At 50.0% G+C, this 12,235-nt stretch overlaps 2 protein-coding genes across 3 annotated transcripts; one reads left to right on the top strand and one right to left on the bottom strand.

The window, feature by feature from the left end:
* The first annotated feature begins 739 nt into the window (after positions 1–739).
* LOC124701574 (tRNA-specific 2-thiouridylase MnmA-like) lies at positions 740–9,346 on the top strand. Of its 2 annotated transcripts, XR_007002093.1 has the most exons (11): positions 740–1,078; positions 1,165–1,239; positions 1,364–1,417; positions 1,515–1,593; positions 1,696–1,823; positions 2,001–2,084; positions 2,170–2,253; positions 2,360–2,511; positions 2,684–2,834; positions 8,778–9,156; positions 9,258–9,346. XR_007002093.1 is itself a non-coding variant. In XM_047233663.1 (10 exons), exons 1-10 carry the CDS (start codon positions 758–760, stop codon positions 9,093–9,095), a joined length of 1,446 nt encoding a protein of 481 aa, XP_047089619.1. In that variant the 5' UTR covers positions 740–757; the 3' UTR covers positions 9,096–9,178. The 2 variants fall into 2 exon arrangements, 1 of the variants encoding a protein (XP_047089619.1); XM_047233663.1 differs by lacking the exon at positions 9,258–9,346 and having other exon boundaries at positions 8,778–9,178.
* A 2,066-nt stretch (positions 9,347–11,412) lies between these two features.
* Positions 11,413–11,629, bottom strand: LOC124699062. The gene has a single exon (XM_047231433.1). The coding sequence runs from the start codon at positions 11,611–11,613 to the stop codon at positions 11,413–11,415; it is 201 nt and encodes a 66-aa protein (XP_047087389.1). The 5' UTR covers positions 11,614–11,629.
* Positions 11,630–12,235: the final 606 nt, after the last annotated feature.

Genomic DNA, 12,235 nt, shown 5'->3' on the forward strand with positions numbered 1-12,235 from the left:
ATCCTATGGGTAGTCTCCGCCATTTGCGCGATAGCACAATGGGTAACATTGCGATGAAACACAAATATGCACGTGAGAAAATAAGAAATCGCAGCCACTTGGCCATAATATTTCTGTGATGGCAAGTGAATTACGCAAAAGGAAGTGAAAGAGATATTGAGAGCATTACCCACATGAGAGCACAAGGGATGGTTCAGATCATACGAGGGGCAGAAGGAGCCGTGGCATGGGAGCAAAGGGAGTAGCCAAAGGACGGTGCATGGACCATCAAGAACATTTTCTCCAACTCACGCCATCAGATGATGTTATAGCTCGCCTGGATGGCCACCCAACCCAAATGCCCTCCCTTTACCAGTACGGTGATGACATCGGCAAGAAGAGTAGAGCTCCGCTCCAAGCCTCTGATATTAAAATAAGCCAAAACTTATGGTTCAAATTCTTATTGAATTATGCTATTTGTGCGATAGCACAACGCGGTAATCTGACTAAAATAAGAAAAACCCTATGGTTAGCCTTCGTCATTGCGCGATAGCGCAACAGGTCATCTAGTGGATATAGAGATCACTCTAGCTCGGCGCAATTGCGAGTTTTCGGAAGAGATGCTCTTTTCACCAAGTCTGAACTCTCAACTCTGAAACGACACGAAGCCTGAAACTGTAGACGCTCCGGCCGAAAAACCCAATCCAGTACAGAGAGAAGCAATACGCCGCCGCCGCCGCCGCCGCCGCCGCCGGCTCTTGGCGCCACGCCGCCGCCCATGCTGCGCGTCGTATCCACCCTCCGCCCGCTCCTCCGGAGTCCCCTCCTCCCGGGCCCTAAACCTCTCCCCCGTCCCCGCCGGCTGCCGCGGCCGTTCCGCGCCCTCTCTTCCTCAGCACCGCTCGTGGCCTCACCGCCCAGCGCGCCCGGGGTGGATGGGATCACCGAAGAGCACCTCGTGCGGTGCGCGGCCGCAGGGAGGGAGCCGCTGCGGGTGGCCGTGCTGCTGAGCGGCGGGGTCGACAGCAGCGTCGCGCTCCGCCTCCTCCACGCCGCGGGGCACAGCTGCACCGCTTTCTACCTCAAGATCTGGTTCCAGGTCCGTACGCACTGCCCCCCTTCGTACTCTCTGCAATGCTACGCCGCCAGCGAGACCCCTTACTAAGCTGCGCGATTAATCTGTAGGAAGATTTCAGGAACTTTTGGTCCGAGTGCCCGTGGGATGACGATCTGAAGTATGCGCAAGCTGTGTGTGACAAGGTATCTTTGAAAATTTTCAGCATGTGCATGCTGTTACGTCTAAATGTCTAATAGCTTGTGTGCAGCATATATAGACTAGTTTTCGCTGCATGAACTGAGTGATGTATGGGTTGTTTTTTTGTAGATTGATGTGCCATTGGAAGTGGTACATCTCTCTGATGAGTATTGGAACCATGTGGTAAGCTTCATTTCAAACTTTTTTTTTTCAGCTGATCCTTGTATATTTCACTTGCGTTTGCTGCCTTCTGAGAAACTATCATGGATTTGATATCTAGGTGTCTCATATTATAAACGAGTACCGCAACGGGCGTACTCCGAATCCTGACGTTCTTTGTAACACGAGAATAAAGTTTGGTATGTCCGTGGACACTTCTGTTATGGATATCGGAATGTGCATCAAGGATACGACTATTGATCTTTGTTCATGTACTTGTTCTTTTCACGCATGTTCTGCAGGAGCTTTCTTAGAAGCAATTGAAAACTTGGGATTTGATTACATAGCTTCTGGACATTATGCACATGTAGTCCATCCATCTGTTCAGGATGTTGAAAGTTCATCAGAGCTCCAACTTTCGAAAGACAAGGTGCTTTGCATTCACATTAAAATAGCCTGCTTGCTTCAATGTGGTTGAATTAGGTGTCAGTTAAGCTCTGCTCTTTATCCTAGAAGGAAATTTGGAATGCAGAGAGACAAATCAGATGGTTCTTTTATTTCAATTTTGTTTAGTCAAGATCACCTCAGCCTCTGATCGTTATTTCAGGTCAAGGATCAAACTTATTTCCTCTCACATCTCTCTCAGCCTCAGCTTAGAAGGCTTCTTTTTCCATTGGGTTGTATAACAAAGGTTTGGTTTTTTAATCAGATAAGGGCAGTTTATTCTTGTCAGGAGCTGCACGTGTATTCTTGTAATTTGAAGTCATGTTTTGCAGGATGAAGTGCGCAGTCTGGCTGCTCAGATGGACCTTCCTAACCAAAGTAGAAAGGATTCCCAGGGGATATGTTTTCTTGGAAAGGTAATTGGTTTAAATTAGTTGTCAATAATGGATTTCTTGCGCAAAATATAGTTCTGTTATTTCTCCTTGAGTTGTTTTGTTTAGCTACAAAAGTACCTCTTTCCAGGTCAAATTTAGCGAGTTTGTTGAAAGACATATAGGAGAAATGGAGGGTGTACTTATTGAAGCTGAAACTGGAGACTACCTAGGGACACACCGGGGTTTTTGGTTCTATACAATTGGTCAGAGACAAGGCCTGCGCCTTCCTGGAGGACCTTGGTATGCACCGTCTATAATAATACTAGCTTCTTTATGGTACAACATATTCAGCTAAATTAAATGTATATTTGCCACATATTTTGAAATTGAAGGAAAGGCTGTCCTCAGATAGCATCTGTTTATTATCCATGAAATTCATCAAAAGAATGATCTTTTTTTTTGCCTCCTGCAGGTATGTGGTTGAGAAGGATGTGAAAAATAATGTGGTTTTTGTATCGAGAAATTATTATTCACTCGATAAGAGGAGGAGAATATTTCGTGTTGGATCGCTAAACTGGTTTGGCAATTCTGGGCCAACAGACAATGAACAACTAAGATGCAAGGTACCTGAGTAAACAATAACCTGGTAGTGTAGCATATGGTTACACTTTATTTCTCGTTGTTGTTTAATTTTGAAGTCCTCACTGTCTGCAAGCCTATATGGTGTTTGCAAAATAAATCTTGTCCTGGATGATCAGCCTGCAACTAATGTGCCCTTGCTGTGAAAGAAAGTCTAATTGGCTCCTAGTCTGAATTGGTAGAATAGCTCAATAGCATGTCCATGTTAGCAGCTGTTTGCATGAATTCTTTTCACGCGCTGGGGCTGAACAGTGGCTGATAAAATCCTGTTGATATGTGTAAATGAATATCTCTACCTTGATCAATAATTATCATTTTGGAGTTTTGGTATAATAGGAAATTACAACTGCAACTTCCAACCAATGCCATATGGCATATCTTGCTAAATAAAGTTATCTCTTATACACTCTATCTGTTCTAGCCTTCAAGGTTTATCTTAAGTGTGGCTTTGGCATGTACATGCATTGATATCCATCATATGCACTATATGTGTTATGTGGGGCGTCACATATGGTAGGAGGGCCCCAGACCTGGCCGCACCATCTCCTGGTTCAGCCCAAAGTGGCTAGGATTTCCTTATTACACCGGACCAGATTTGGTATACGTAGAGTCCTGTTTAGATTCAGTTTCGGTTTAGGTACAAAGTCCTGCTCAGATTCAGTTTCGAGTCCAAAGTGTATTTCCTTTGAGTCGGCTTGTCAGCCAAGCTATGCCTCCTATATATTGGGCTTCTCCCACGATCAATAAAGCATCAGAATTCAAAGTATTACTTTCTTTTAGGCCTAGGGTAACTAGAGTTTGTTCCATCTGGTATCAGAGCCATCTACGATGGGGGAAGATCTCAAGGACAAAGGCGATGACATCAACCTCGTGCTTAAGGATCCGGCGACCCGAGCTGAAGGAAGTCGTGGCGCAGCGGACCACCGATCAGGCCTTCATGGAGGGCGTCGTCCAGCGCCTCAACGCCCTGGAGCAGCTCCCCGGCGCTCCACCACATCCCATGTTCGGCTTCGGCCGACCCGCGCATGGCGTTTCAACCTGCAGCCGTCGGCCCCTCCGCCACCTCCTCCATGTCAACCAACGTCTCCGCCGCCGCCACCACCATAGATACCGCCGCCGCCACCACCATAGATACCGCCGCAGCCGCTGCCGCTGCCACCACCAACCCAGTCAGCGCTGGATCTGGTCCGCGCTTTGTCCAGCCGCCACCACTACCCCACTTTCCGGTTTCCTCGTTTTTTCCCCAACAAGCCGGCCCTCCACCACCCCATCACCGTCCCTTTTACCCTTCGTTCAACCCAGCTTTTCCCCACGCATCTTTGCCACCATCACCGTACCAACAGCCACCAAGCAAACCCTTACCAGCAATCGCCTCAACCACTACGGACCCAGCCGACATATGCCGTCTCGCCATACCTCACATCTATTCATCCGCTCCCTTCCGAGCACCAACACCCTGGTTACGGCTCCGGCTCCGGTGTCCCACGCTTCCACAAGTTCGACTTCCCGACCTATGATGGTTCCGTCGATCCGCTTGGCTGGCTTCATCGGTGTGAGCAATTTTTCCGAGGACAACGCACACCAGAGGCTGACAAGGTGTGGACAGCAGCATACCACCTAGTGGACAACGCTCAGTTTTGGTACCTCCGAGTTTGAGCGCGATCATGGCATCCCCTCCCGGCAGCACTTCAAGGAGGCGTGTCATCTTCAGTTTGGACCATCTGTACGTGCCAACCCCTTGGGCGAGTTGGCTCGGCTTCCGTTCACCTCCACGGTTGCTGACTACACCAGCAGATTTATGGCGCTCTTGTGCAGGACCAGTGAGCCGTTGAGTTCAGCCCAGCAGCGTTACCTGTACACAGCCGGGCTCCCTGAGGGCCTCAAAGTCGATGTTGAGCTTCAGCAACCAGGGGACCTCCACATGGCAGTCGCGCTCGCTAAGGCCTATGAACAACGACATCCGTTTACACAACCGATGGCCCAAACACGTTCCCGGGGTTCTACGGCTTGGGCGCGTGGTCCGACCAATCAACCAGCGGCACGCCCTGCACCACAAGGTGTCCCTGCTGCTCCTACAACGGCCCCTCCTCGCGCTATGCGACGCCTCACCCCGACCGAGATGGCCGACCGGCGCCGCCAAGGCCTCTCGCTACAACCGTGACGAGCAAGACGTCCCCGGTCATCGGTGTGCCCGCTTGTTCTTCATCGAGCTTGATGATTTTGCGGCTGAGGATGCACCTTTGGAGGAGGAACCAGACACACCTCACATCTCGCTTCATGCTATCACCGGACTCTGGAGTATCCGCGTGACTGATACTGTACAGCTGCGCGTCGACATCGGCACTCGTACCTTCATTGCCTTATTGGACACAGGCTCAACACACAGTTTCATAGACTCCAGTGCCCTCGTCAGCCTCGGCCTAACACCAGAGACTCGTCCCAATTTACGGGTCATGGTGGCTAATGGGGACAAGCTCGCCAGTGCAGGCCTATGCCGCGGCATTCCTCTTTCCATCGACGGTTTCCACTTCCGCGTTGACTGCTTTGCACTTTCACTTGGTGGCTTCGACCTTGTCCTTGGCGTTGACTGGCTCCGTACCCTTGGACCAATTTTGTGGGATTTCGACAACCATAGCGTGATCGTTGTCCTGTCCGGATCCCAAGTCACTCGGACCGGCCTAGCGGCACCTGCCTTGCCTCGCTGTTCGCATGATCAAGACCGAGGACTCTGGTCTCATGGGTGACATGCTCGACGAATTCGCTGACCTCTTTGCGACTCCGACCGGACTGCCTCCCAGCACGCTCGCGCGATCACCGTATTCGGCTTCTACCCAACACACCGCCTGTTGCCGTTCGACCATACCGCTACGCGCAGCTCCAAAAGGATGAGCTTGAGCGCCGGTGCATCGAGATGTTGGCTCAAGGCATCATTCGCCACGTTGACTCAGCTTTCTCTTCGCCTGTCCTCCTTGTTAAAAAAGAGATGACGCGTGGCGCTTCGTGTCGACTTCCGGCAACTAAACGACCATACTGTGAAGGATAAATTCCCAATTCCCATCGTCGATGAGCTACTCGGATGAACTCCGAGGCGCCCGGTTCTTCACCAAGCTTGACCTACGCTCGGGGTATCACCAAGTGCGGATGCACCCAGATGACATTGCCAAGACAGCATTTCGCACACATGACGGCCACTACGAGTTCTTGGTTATGCCATTTGGCTTGACCAACGCACCAAGCAACTTTCCAGGCCTTGATGAACGACATATTACGGCCCTTCCTGCGCAAATTTGTTCTCGTGTTTTTTGATGATATCTTAATCTACAGCTCCTCCTGGTCGGAGCACCTGCGCCACCTTCGTGTTGTATTTCAGGTTATGCGGCAACAATCCCTCTTCCTCAAGCGCAGCAAGTGCTCCTTTGGTGAGTCCTCGGTGGCCTACCTCGGTCATGTGATCGACGCTGATGGGGTGGCCATGGATAAGGACAAGGTGTGCGCCGTTGCGGATTGGCCAACTCCTCGTTCGGTCCGGGCATTACGCGGCTTCTTGGGGCTGGCTGGCTACTATCGCAAGTTTATTAAGGACTTCGGCATCATCGCTGCTCCTCTAACGCGCCGCTCGAGCAAGGATGGGTTTCGGTGGTGCTCCGAAGCGGAGGATGCGTTCCAGTGCACTCAAGTGTGCGCTTGGTCAAGGCCCAGTGCTCCGGATGCCGGACTTTGACGGTCGCTTCATTGTCGAGTGTGATGCCTCCGGGACCGGCTTTGGCGCCGTTCTTCACCAGTGGTGCCGGACCTCCGGCCTTCTTCGACCGGGCCATCGCTCCACGCCATGCCAAGCTTGCCGCTTATGAGCGTGAACTCATTGGATTGGTTCAGGCCGTACGTCACCGGCGGCCGTATCTTTGGGGTCGTGCCTTTACTATACGCACCGACCACTATAGCCTAAAATTCCTACTTGACCAGCGACTTTCAACAATACCTCAACACCAAGTGGGTCAGCAAACTATTTGGGTTCGACTTCACTCGTCGAGTTCCGCCCGGGCCGCCTCAACATTGTCGCTGACGCCCTCTCTCGTCGAGATGCTGATGCAGCACCAACACTATGCGCTCTCTCATTGCCACTCTTTAGCATCTTCGACGACTTGAGGCACGAGATTGATGCTTCTCCTGAGTTGTCCTCACTTCGTGAAAGCATACGCGCTGGTGATCTCGCCCATCCCTGGAGCTGCGTCGACGACTTGATTCTCCATGGCCGTCGTGTGCATGTATTGGCTACCTCGCCGTCTATATCAGTGATTTTGCAGCACGCCCACGCAGCTCATGAGGGGATCCAAAAGACGCTGCATCGACTTCGGGCTGATTTCCATGTCCCTGGTGATCGTCGTTTGGTTCAGGACTTGGTACGTGATTGCTTGGTCTGCCAACGCAACAAGACGGAGACACTTTTGCCTGCAGGATTACTTCAGCCTTTACCAGTCCCATCATCCGTATGGAGTGATATCTCCATGGATTTCATCGAGGCCCTGCCAGGTGTACATGGCAAGTCTGTGATCTTGTCTCGTTGTTGATCGCTTCTCCAAGTATGCACACTTCATTCCACTCTCACACCCATACACAGCTGCATCGGTGGCAAAGGCTTTTTTGAGGGCATTGTGCGACTCCATGGACTTCCACAATCAATTGTCAGTGACCGTGACCCAGTCTTCACCAGCAATTTTTGGCGAGAATTATTCAAGTTGTCGGGTGTTCAGCTTCACATGAGCTCAGCCTTTCACCCCCAGTCTGACGGACAGACTGAAGTCGTCAACAAGATCATTGCCATGTACTTGCGCTGCCTCACTGGTGACCGCCCGCGGCGCTGGGTAGAATGTTTGCCTTGGGCTGAGTTCTGCTACAACACATCTTACCATTCTGCCCTTCGCGCCACTCCGTTTGAGGTTGTATATGGCCGACCACCGCCGCGTCTTCGTGACTATGTCCCTGGTGAGGCCAAGGTGGCAGCTGTAGATTCCACTCTCCAGGATCGTGCAACCTTCATTCACGAGGTTGGCGAGCGTCTCCATCAAGCACAACAGAGGGCTAAGCATTATTATGATGACAAGCATCGTGAGCTGGCATTTGACGTCGGAGATTGGGTATGGCTTCGCCTTCATCACAGGGCAGCCGCATCATTACCAGGACGCAAGCATGGCAAGTTGTCTCCTCGCTTCTATGGACCTTTTCAGGTTAACGAAATCATTGGATCTGTCGCGTATAGACTCACGCTGCCTGCTGGTACTCGGCTCCATGATGTGTTCCATGTCAGTCTCCTGAAGAAGTTTCATGGTGACCCACCAGCCACTCCTGCTGTACTTCCTGCCATTGAGGATGGTAGAGTGGTGCCTGCGCCAGCCAAAGTTCTTCGGTCCAGCCTTCGCCGCGGAGTGAAGCATGTCCTTGTGCAGTGGGTTGGCGCTTCTGAAGATGATGCAACATGGGAGCCATTAGACGAGTTCAGTGCTCGTTTTCCCTCGTTTCAGCTCGAGGACGAGCTGTTGGTGGAGGGAGGGAGAGATGTTATGTGGGGCGTCACATATGGTAGGAGGGCCCCAGACCTGGCCGCACCATCTCCTGGTTCAGCCCAAAGTGGCTAGGATTTCCTTATTACACCGGACCAGATTTGGTATACGTAGAGTCCTGTTTAGATTCAGTTTCGGTTTAGGTACAAAGTCCTGCTCAGATTCAGTTTCAGAGTCCAAAGTGTATTTCCTTTGAGTCGGCTTGTCAGCCAAGCTATGCCTCCTATATATTGGGCTTCTCCCACGATCAATAAAGCATCAGAATTCAAAGTATTACTTTCTTTTAGGCCTAGGGTAACTAGAGTTTGTTCCAATATGTGAATTAGTTTATATATCCATGCTAATATGAATACACGCTTTACATATCAGGTGCGGCATAGTCCTGAATTTCATAATTGCACCGTCACAAACGAGCAAAGTGTAGGAAACGGAGATGTTCTGACAGTGCATCTGTCTGAAGACGATCAAGGTTTAGCAGCTGGTCAGTTTGCAGCATTCTACCGTGACGGCACATGCCTAGGGTCAGGCATAATCTTGGATTCTTGGGATGAGATGAGCTTCCCTGTCTGCGCAAAGGCATTAGAAACCGCTAGGATGGAGGACAAGTCCAAGCTGGGGAAGCCTGTAAGGATTGTGAACTTGGAACATATAGTGAAGCCAGAGCCGGAGCCGGTCAAGGTCGCTTGACATGTCCCGGGCTCTTGCATCCTTCTCCTGATTACATCTGTGAATCCGTGACCCTGCAAAGGTATATGTCGACAATTTTGGCACGCCCCTGTAAATACAAGCACCAGGGAAGTTCCAGAAACCACCGTTATATATGATGGTTGCCCCACCCATGGTCTCCAGGTGGTTCTTGAAAAGGTGGCATCCATTGTCGAGTGTGCTTTTCAGAGGAGAAAAGCTGCCTGTGGATAAAAGAGGCAGTCGAGCACGACAGTGAGTTTCCGGATCTAAGCAGGAAAGCAAGCAATGGATGTGGAGTTAGTTGGGCTTGGTGGTAGTAAGTGGCAACTGTTCGTAGATGATACGCAAACACTAATAAGCCAATAGCTTGTAAATTTTGGTGCTGCTGACGGTTGCCGTTTCTATCGTTTGTCGTGTGTCTAATCACGTAGTACATGATGATCGGTTTCTCATGCTTGTTCTACACAAAACCAGGATAGTTTCTGAAGAATAACTTCCCCCTTTTTTGACAGAATTCTGGGATGATTGGTTGCGTGAAATGCGTCATTTCTTTCGGCTCTTTTTTCCCGGGGCATGTGGCAAATGTGAGATCCTGGATATGAGGATCGTGTCGGTCGGTGGAAGAGAACGCAGGTAGTAGTAGCACATGGACAGAGACGGCCTGAATTCAGGGATACGAGATTAGAGCAAGTACAATAGAGTCCAGTCAGCTGACTATAAGATATTAAATAATATATTTTAGATGAGTTGGAGGAAAGAGAAGAGGAGAGAGAAGGGAGAGTGAACTACTTATGCAATAGTCAATTCTTGCAGCGTCTGCTACTAAGCACTTTGTGAGAGTGAAAGGTGGACCATATGTTAGTAAAATGCTTCATTCTTATAGCCAACTATTATACATGTTAGCTATAAGATGACTACAAATGATATGGCATCTTGTTATAGCCAATGAGTTGGCTATACTATTGGAATTACTCTTAACAAGTGTGCCACTAGTGCAAGTCAACTGGAGAACATGTTCGAAAAGCAATGCAACGAAAGTAAGCAACCGGCACACGAGGCCGGCCTCTGGCTGCTGCGATTGATTGAGTAGTAAAATGATTGGGTGATGTTTCCCTTCTAGAAACTTGGACGTTTCTACTATCTATACCTGTATTTTACTTACGCGCGTAGAACATCGCGATATCGACAAGTTCAGTTGTTTTACATGTACAAACAAAACGAAGATTGCTCATGTTCACCCGTATGGCCGTATGTAACGGTCCGTTCTTCCGAAGATCTGATCTAATCCTCCAAAATATTGAATAATACTAGTCGTGATCCCCATGACACCGTTGGCTTACAAGTGTTGGCACACTGAGCTGGCCAGATGTGAAATGAACAGATTCCGTGACAGTCGTGTTTGTGCGGAGGACGTGCGAGCGCCCAGGGACGCACAATGGCCACGGAAACAATAATAAGTATTGTGATTGGATCACAGCGTCGGCGAGGTCGCCATCGTTTGGCGTTAGAGATCACAAATCTGCCAAGTTGTCAATCCTAATGGCGCGACGCAACCAAACCCGGTCGCAGGAAGCCGTGGATTTTTCTCCTCTTCTTCCTCGTTTTGTCTGAGGCTATTTTGGTTGGAAGCTTCGAGAAAATAAAATCGCAGGAGTTGTTGGCATTACCAAGTTTCCATTACAATCGGCACATACTGTACTACAAGAAATGGAAAAACTGACCAAATGAAGGGGTCAAAAGTCTTCCATTGCTTTGTCACAAATGAAGAAGTCTTCCATTACATTTCCACCCCAAGTTCTGAACTGAAGAACATCAAACTTCTTCCCCAACTAGTACTGTACACAACATTTGCACATACTGTAAAGAGATGGAAAAACTGACCAAATGAAGGGGTCAGAAGTCTTCCATTACTTTCTCACAAATGAAGAAGTCTTCCATTACATTTCCACCCCAAGTTCTGAACTGAAGAACATCACAAGAACACAAACTTCTTCCCCAACTATTACTGTACATGATTCTGTCTGTACACGGAGCAACAAATTCTCATGGACGGACTACCTCTCATCCGCAAACTAGATTTCTCACGATCTCTCACAAAAACTACCCATTTGGTCAGCTTATTACCCGACTTCCTTCAAGTTCCCCCCAAAGATGAGAAGAAAACTAACTATGTATGCAGGCAAAGGAAAGTAATCTATGCAAAAGATCCAGGACGAGCACAGCCGACGCGCGCGCAAAGGTACTGTGCCTGTAGCAGACATGTACCTATACGAGGAAGGAAGAAGAAGGATCTGGGTCTGGGTGTGGCCGCACATGCTTAGCGCAGGGCGCGGGCGAGGCCGGCGAAGATGCGGGAGAGGCCGAGGCGGATGCGGGCGACGGCGCCGTGGGAGTAGGGCGCGCACTCCCGGCAGAGCGTCTCCATGGTCTCGACGAAGAGGCTGAGGCTCCGCACCGGCGGCACGTAGAGCGTGAGCGGCGCCGCCGAGAAGGCCATCGCCATCAGCAGCTGCAGCATCGCCAGCGCCCCTCTCTCTTCTTCTCGATCGCTCCCTGACTCAGATCCAGCTCGAGCAGCAGCTACCAAGATGGTCTGTGAGGTGGTGGTGGTCTGCGACGGCGCGGCGAGTTCTTGTGGTGGTCGCGCGGCAAAGGCCTGCGGCTTGCGGCGTGGGGAAGGGGGGAAAGTTGCTGGGTTTGTGAGCGAGGCTTGTCTTTGTTGGGCTCGGGCTATATAGGCAGGTCCAGGTGCATTGGGAATATTGGATGGATAACTTGATAAGATCGACGTTTCGTAGTACGTGTTATACGTGACGGTTCGCTTGACGTGGGAGACCCGGGCTCGGCACGCCGCGCATACGGTGCGGGGCATTGGCACGTACTGCCATTTGCCACACCGCGACAGGGGGTGTGTGCGCCATTCACTTGTTTCAATGTGGCAAGGGCATCTCTATGGGTGGAGATTTGTTGCATATGAACATTAGTGATCTCGTATTTTTTTATAAAATATCATATTTTTGAGTTTTAAAAAAAATCTGAAAAAGAACCTGCATATAGTCAATGATGTATCCACAAACCTGCAAAATATCAATTTCAAGTACTTTATATTGCGAGCTATATAAAAATGACAAAAGTGTGAT

The sequence above is a fragment of the Lolium rigidum genome, chromosome 3, assembly GCF_022539505.1.
Source record: "Lolium rigidum isolate FL_2022 chromosome 3, APGP_CSIRO_Lrig_0.1, whole genome shotgun sequence".
NCBI classification, from domain to species: domain Eukaryota; kingdom Viridiplantae; phylum Streptophyta; class Magnoliopsida; order Poales; family Poaceae; genus Lolium; species Lolium rigidum.

Coding starts and splice junctions, on each gene's coding strand:
- LOC124699062 (XM_047231433.1), bottom strand. CDS start 11,613: ATGCTGCAGCTGCTGATGGCGATGGCCTTCTCGGCGGCGCCGCTCACG.
- LOC124701574 (XM_047233663.1), top strand. CDS start 758: ATGCTGCGCGTCGTATCCACCCTCCGCCCGCTCCTCCGGAGTCCCCTC. Junction 1,240..1,363: donor CGCAAGCTGTGTGTGACAAG/GTATCTTTGAAA, acceptor GTTTTTTTGTAG/ATTGATGTGCCATTGGAAGT. Junction 1,824..2,000: donor TCCAACTTTCGAAAGACAAG/GTGCTTTGCATT, acceptor TCGTTATTTCAG/GTCAAGGATCAAACTTATTT.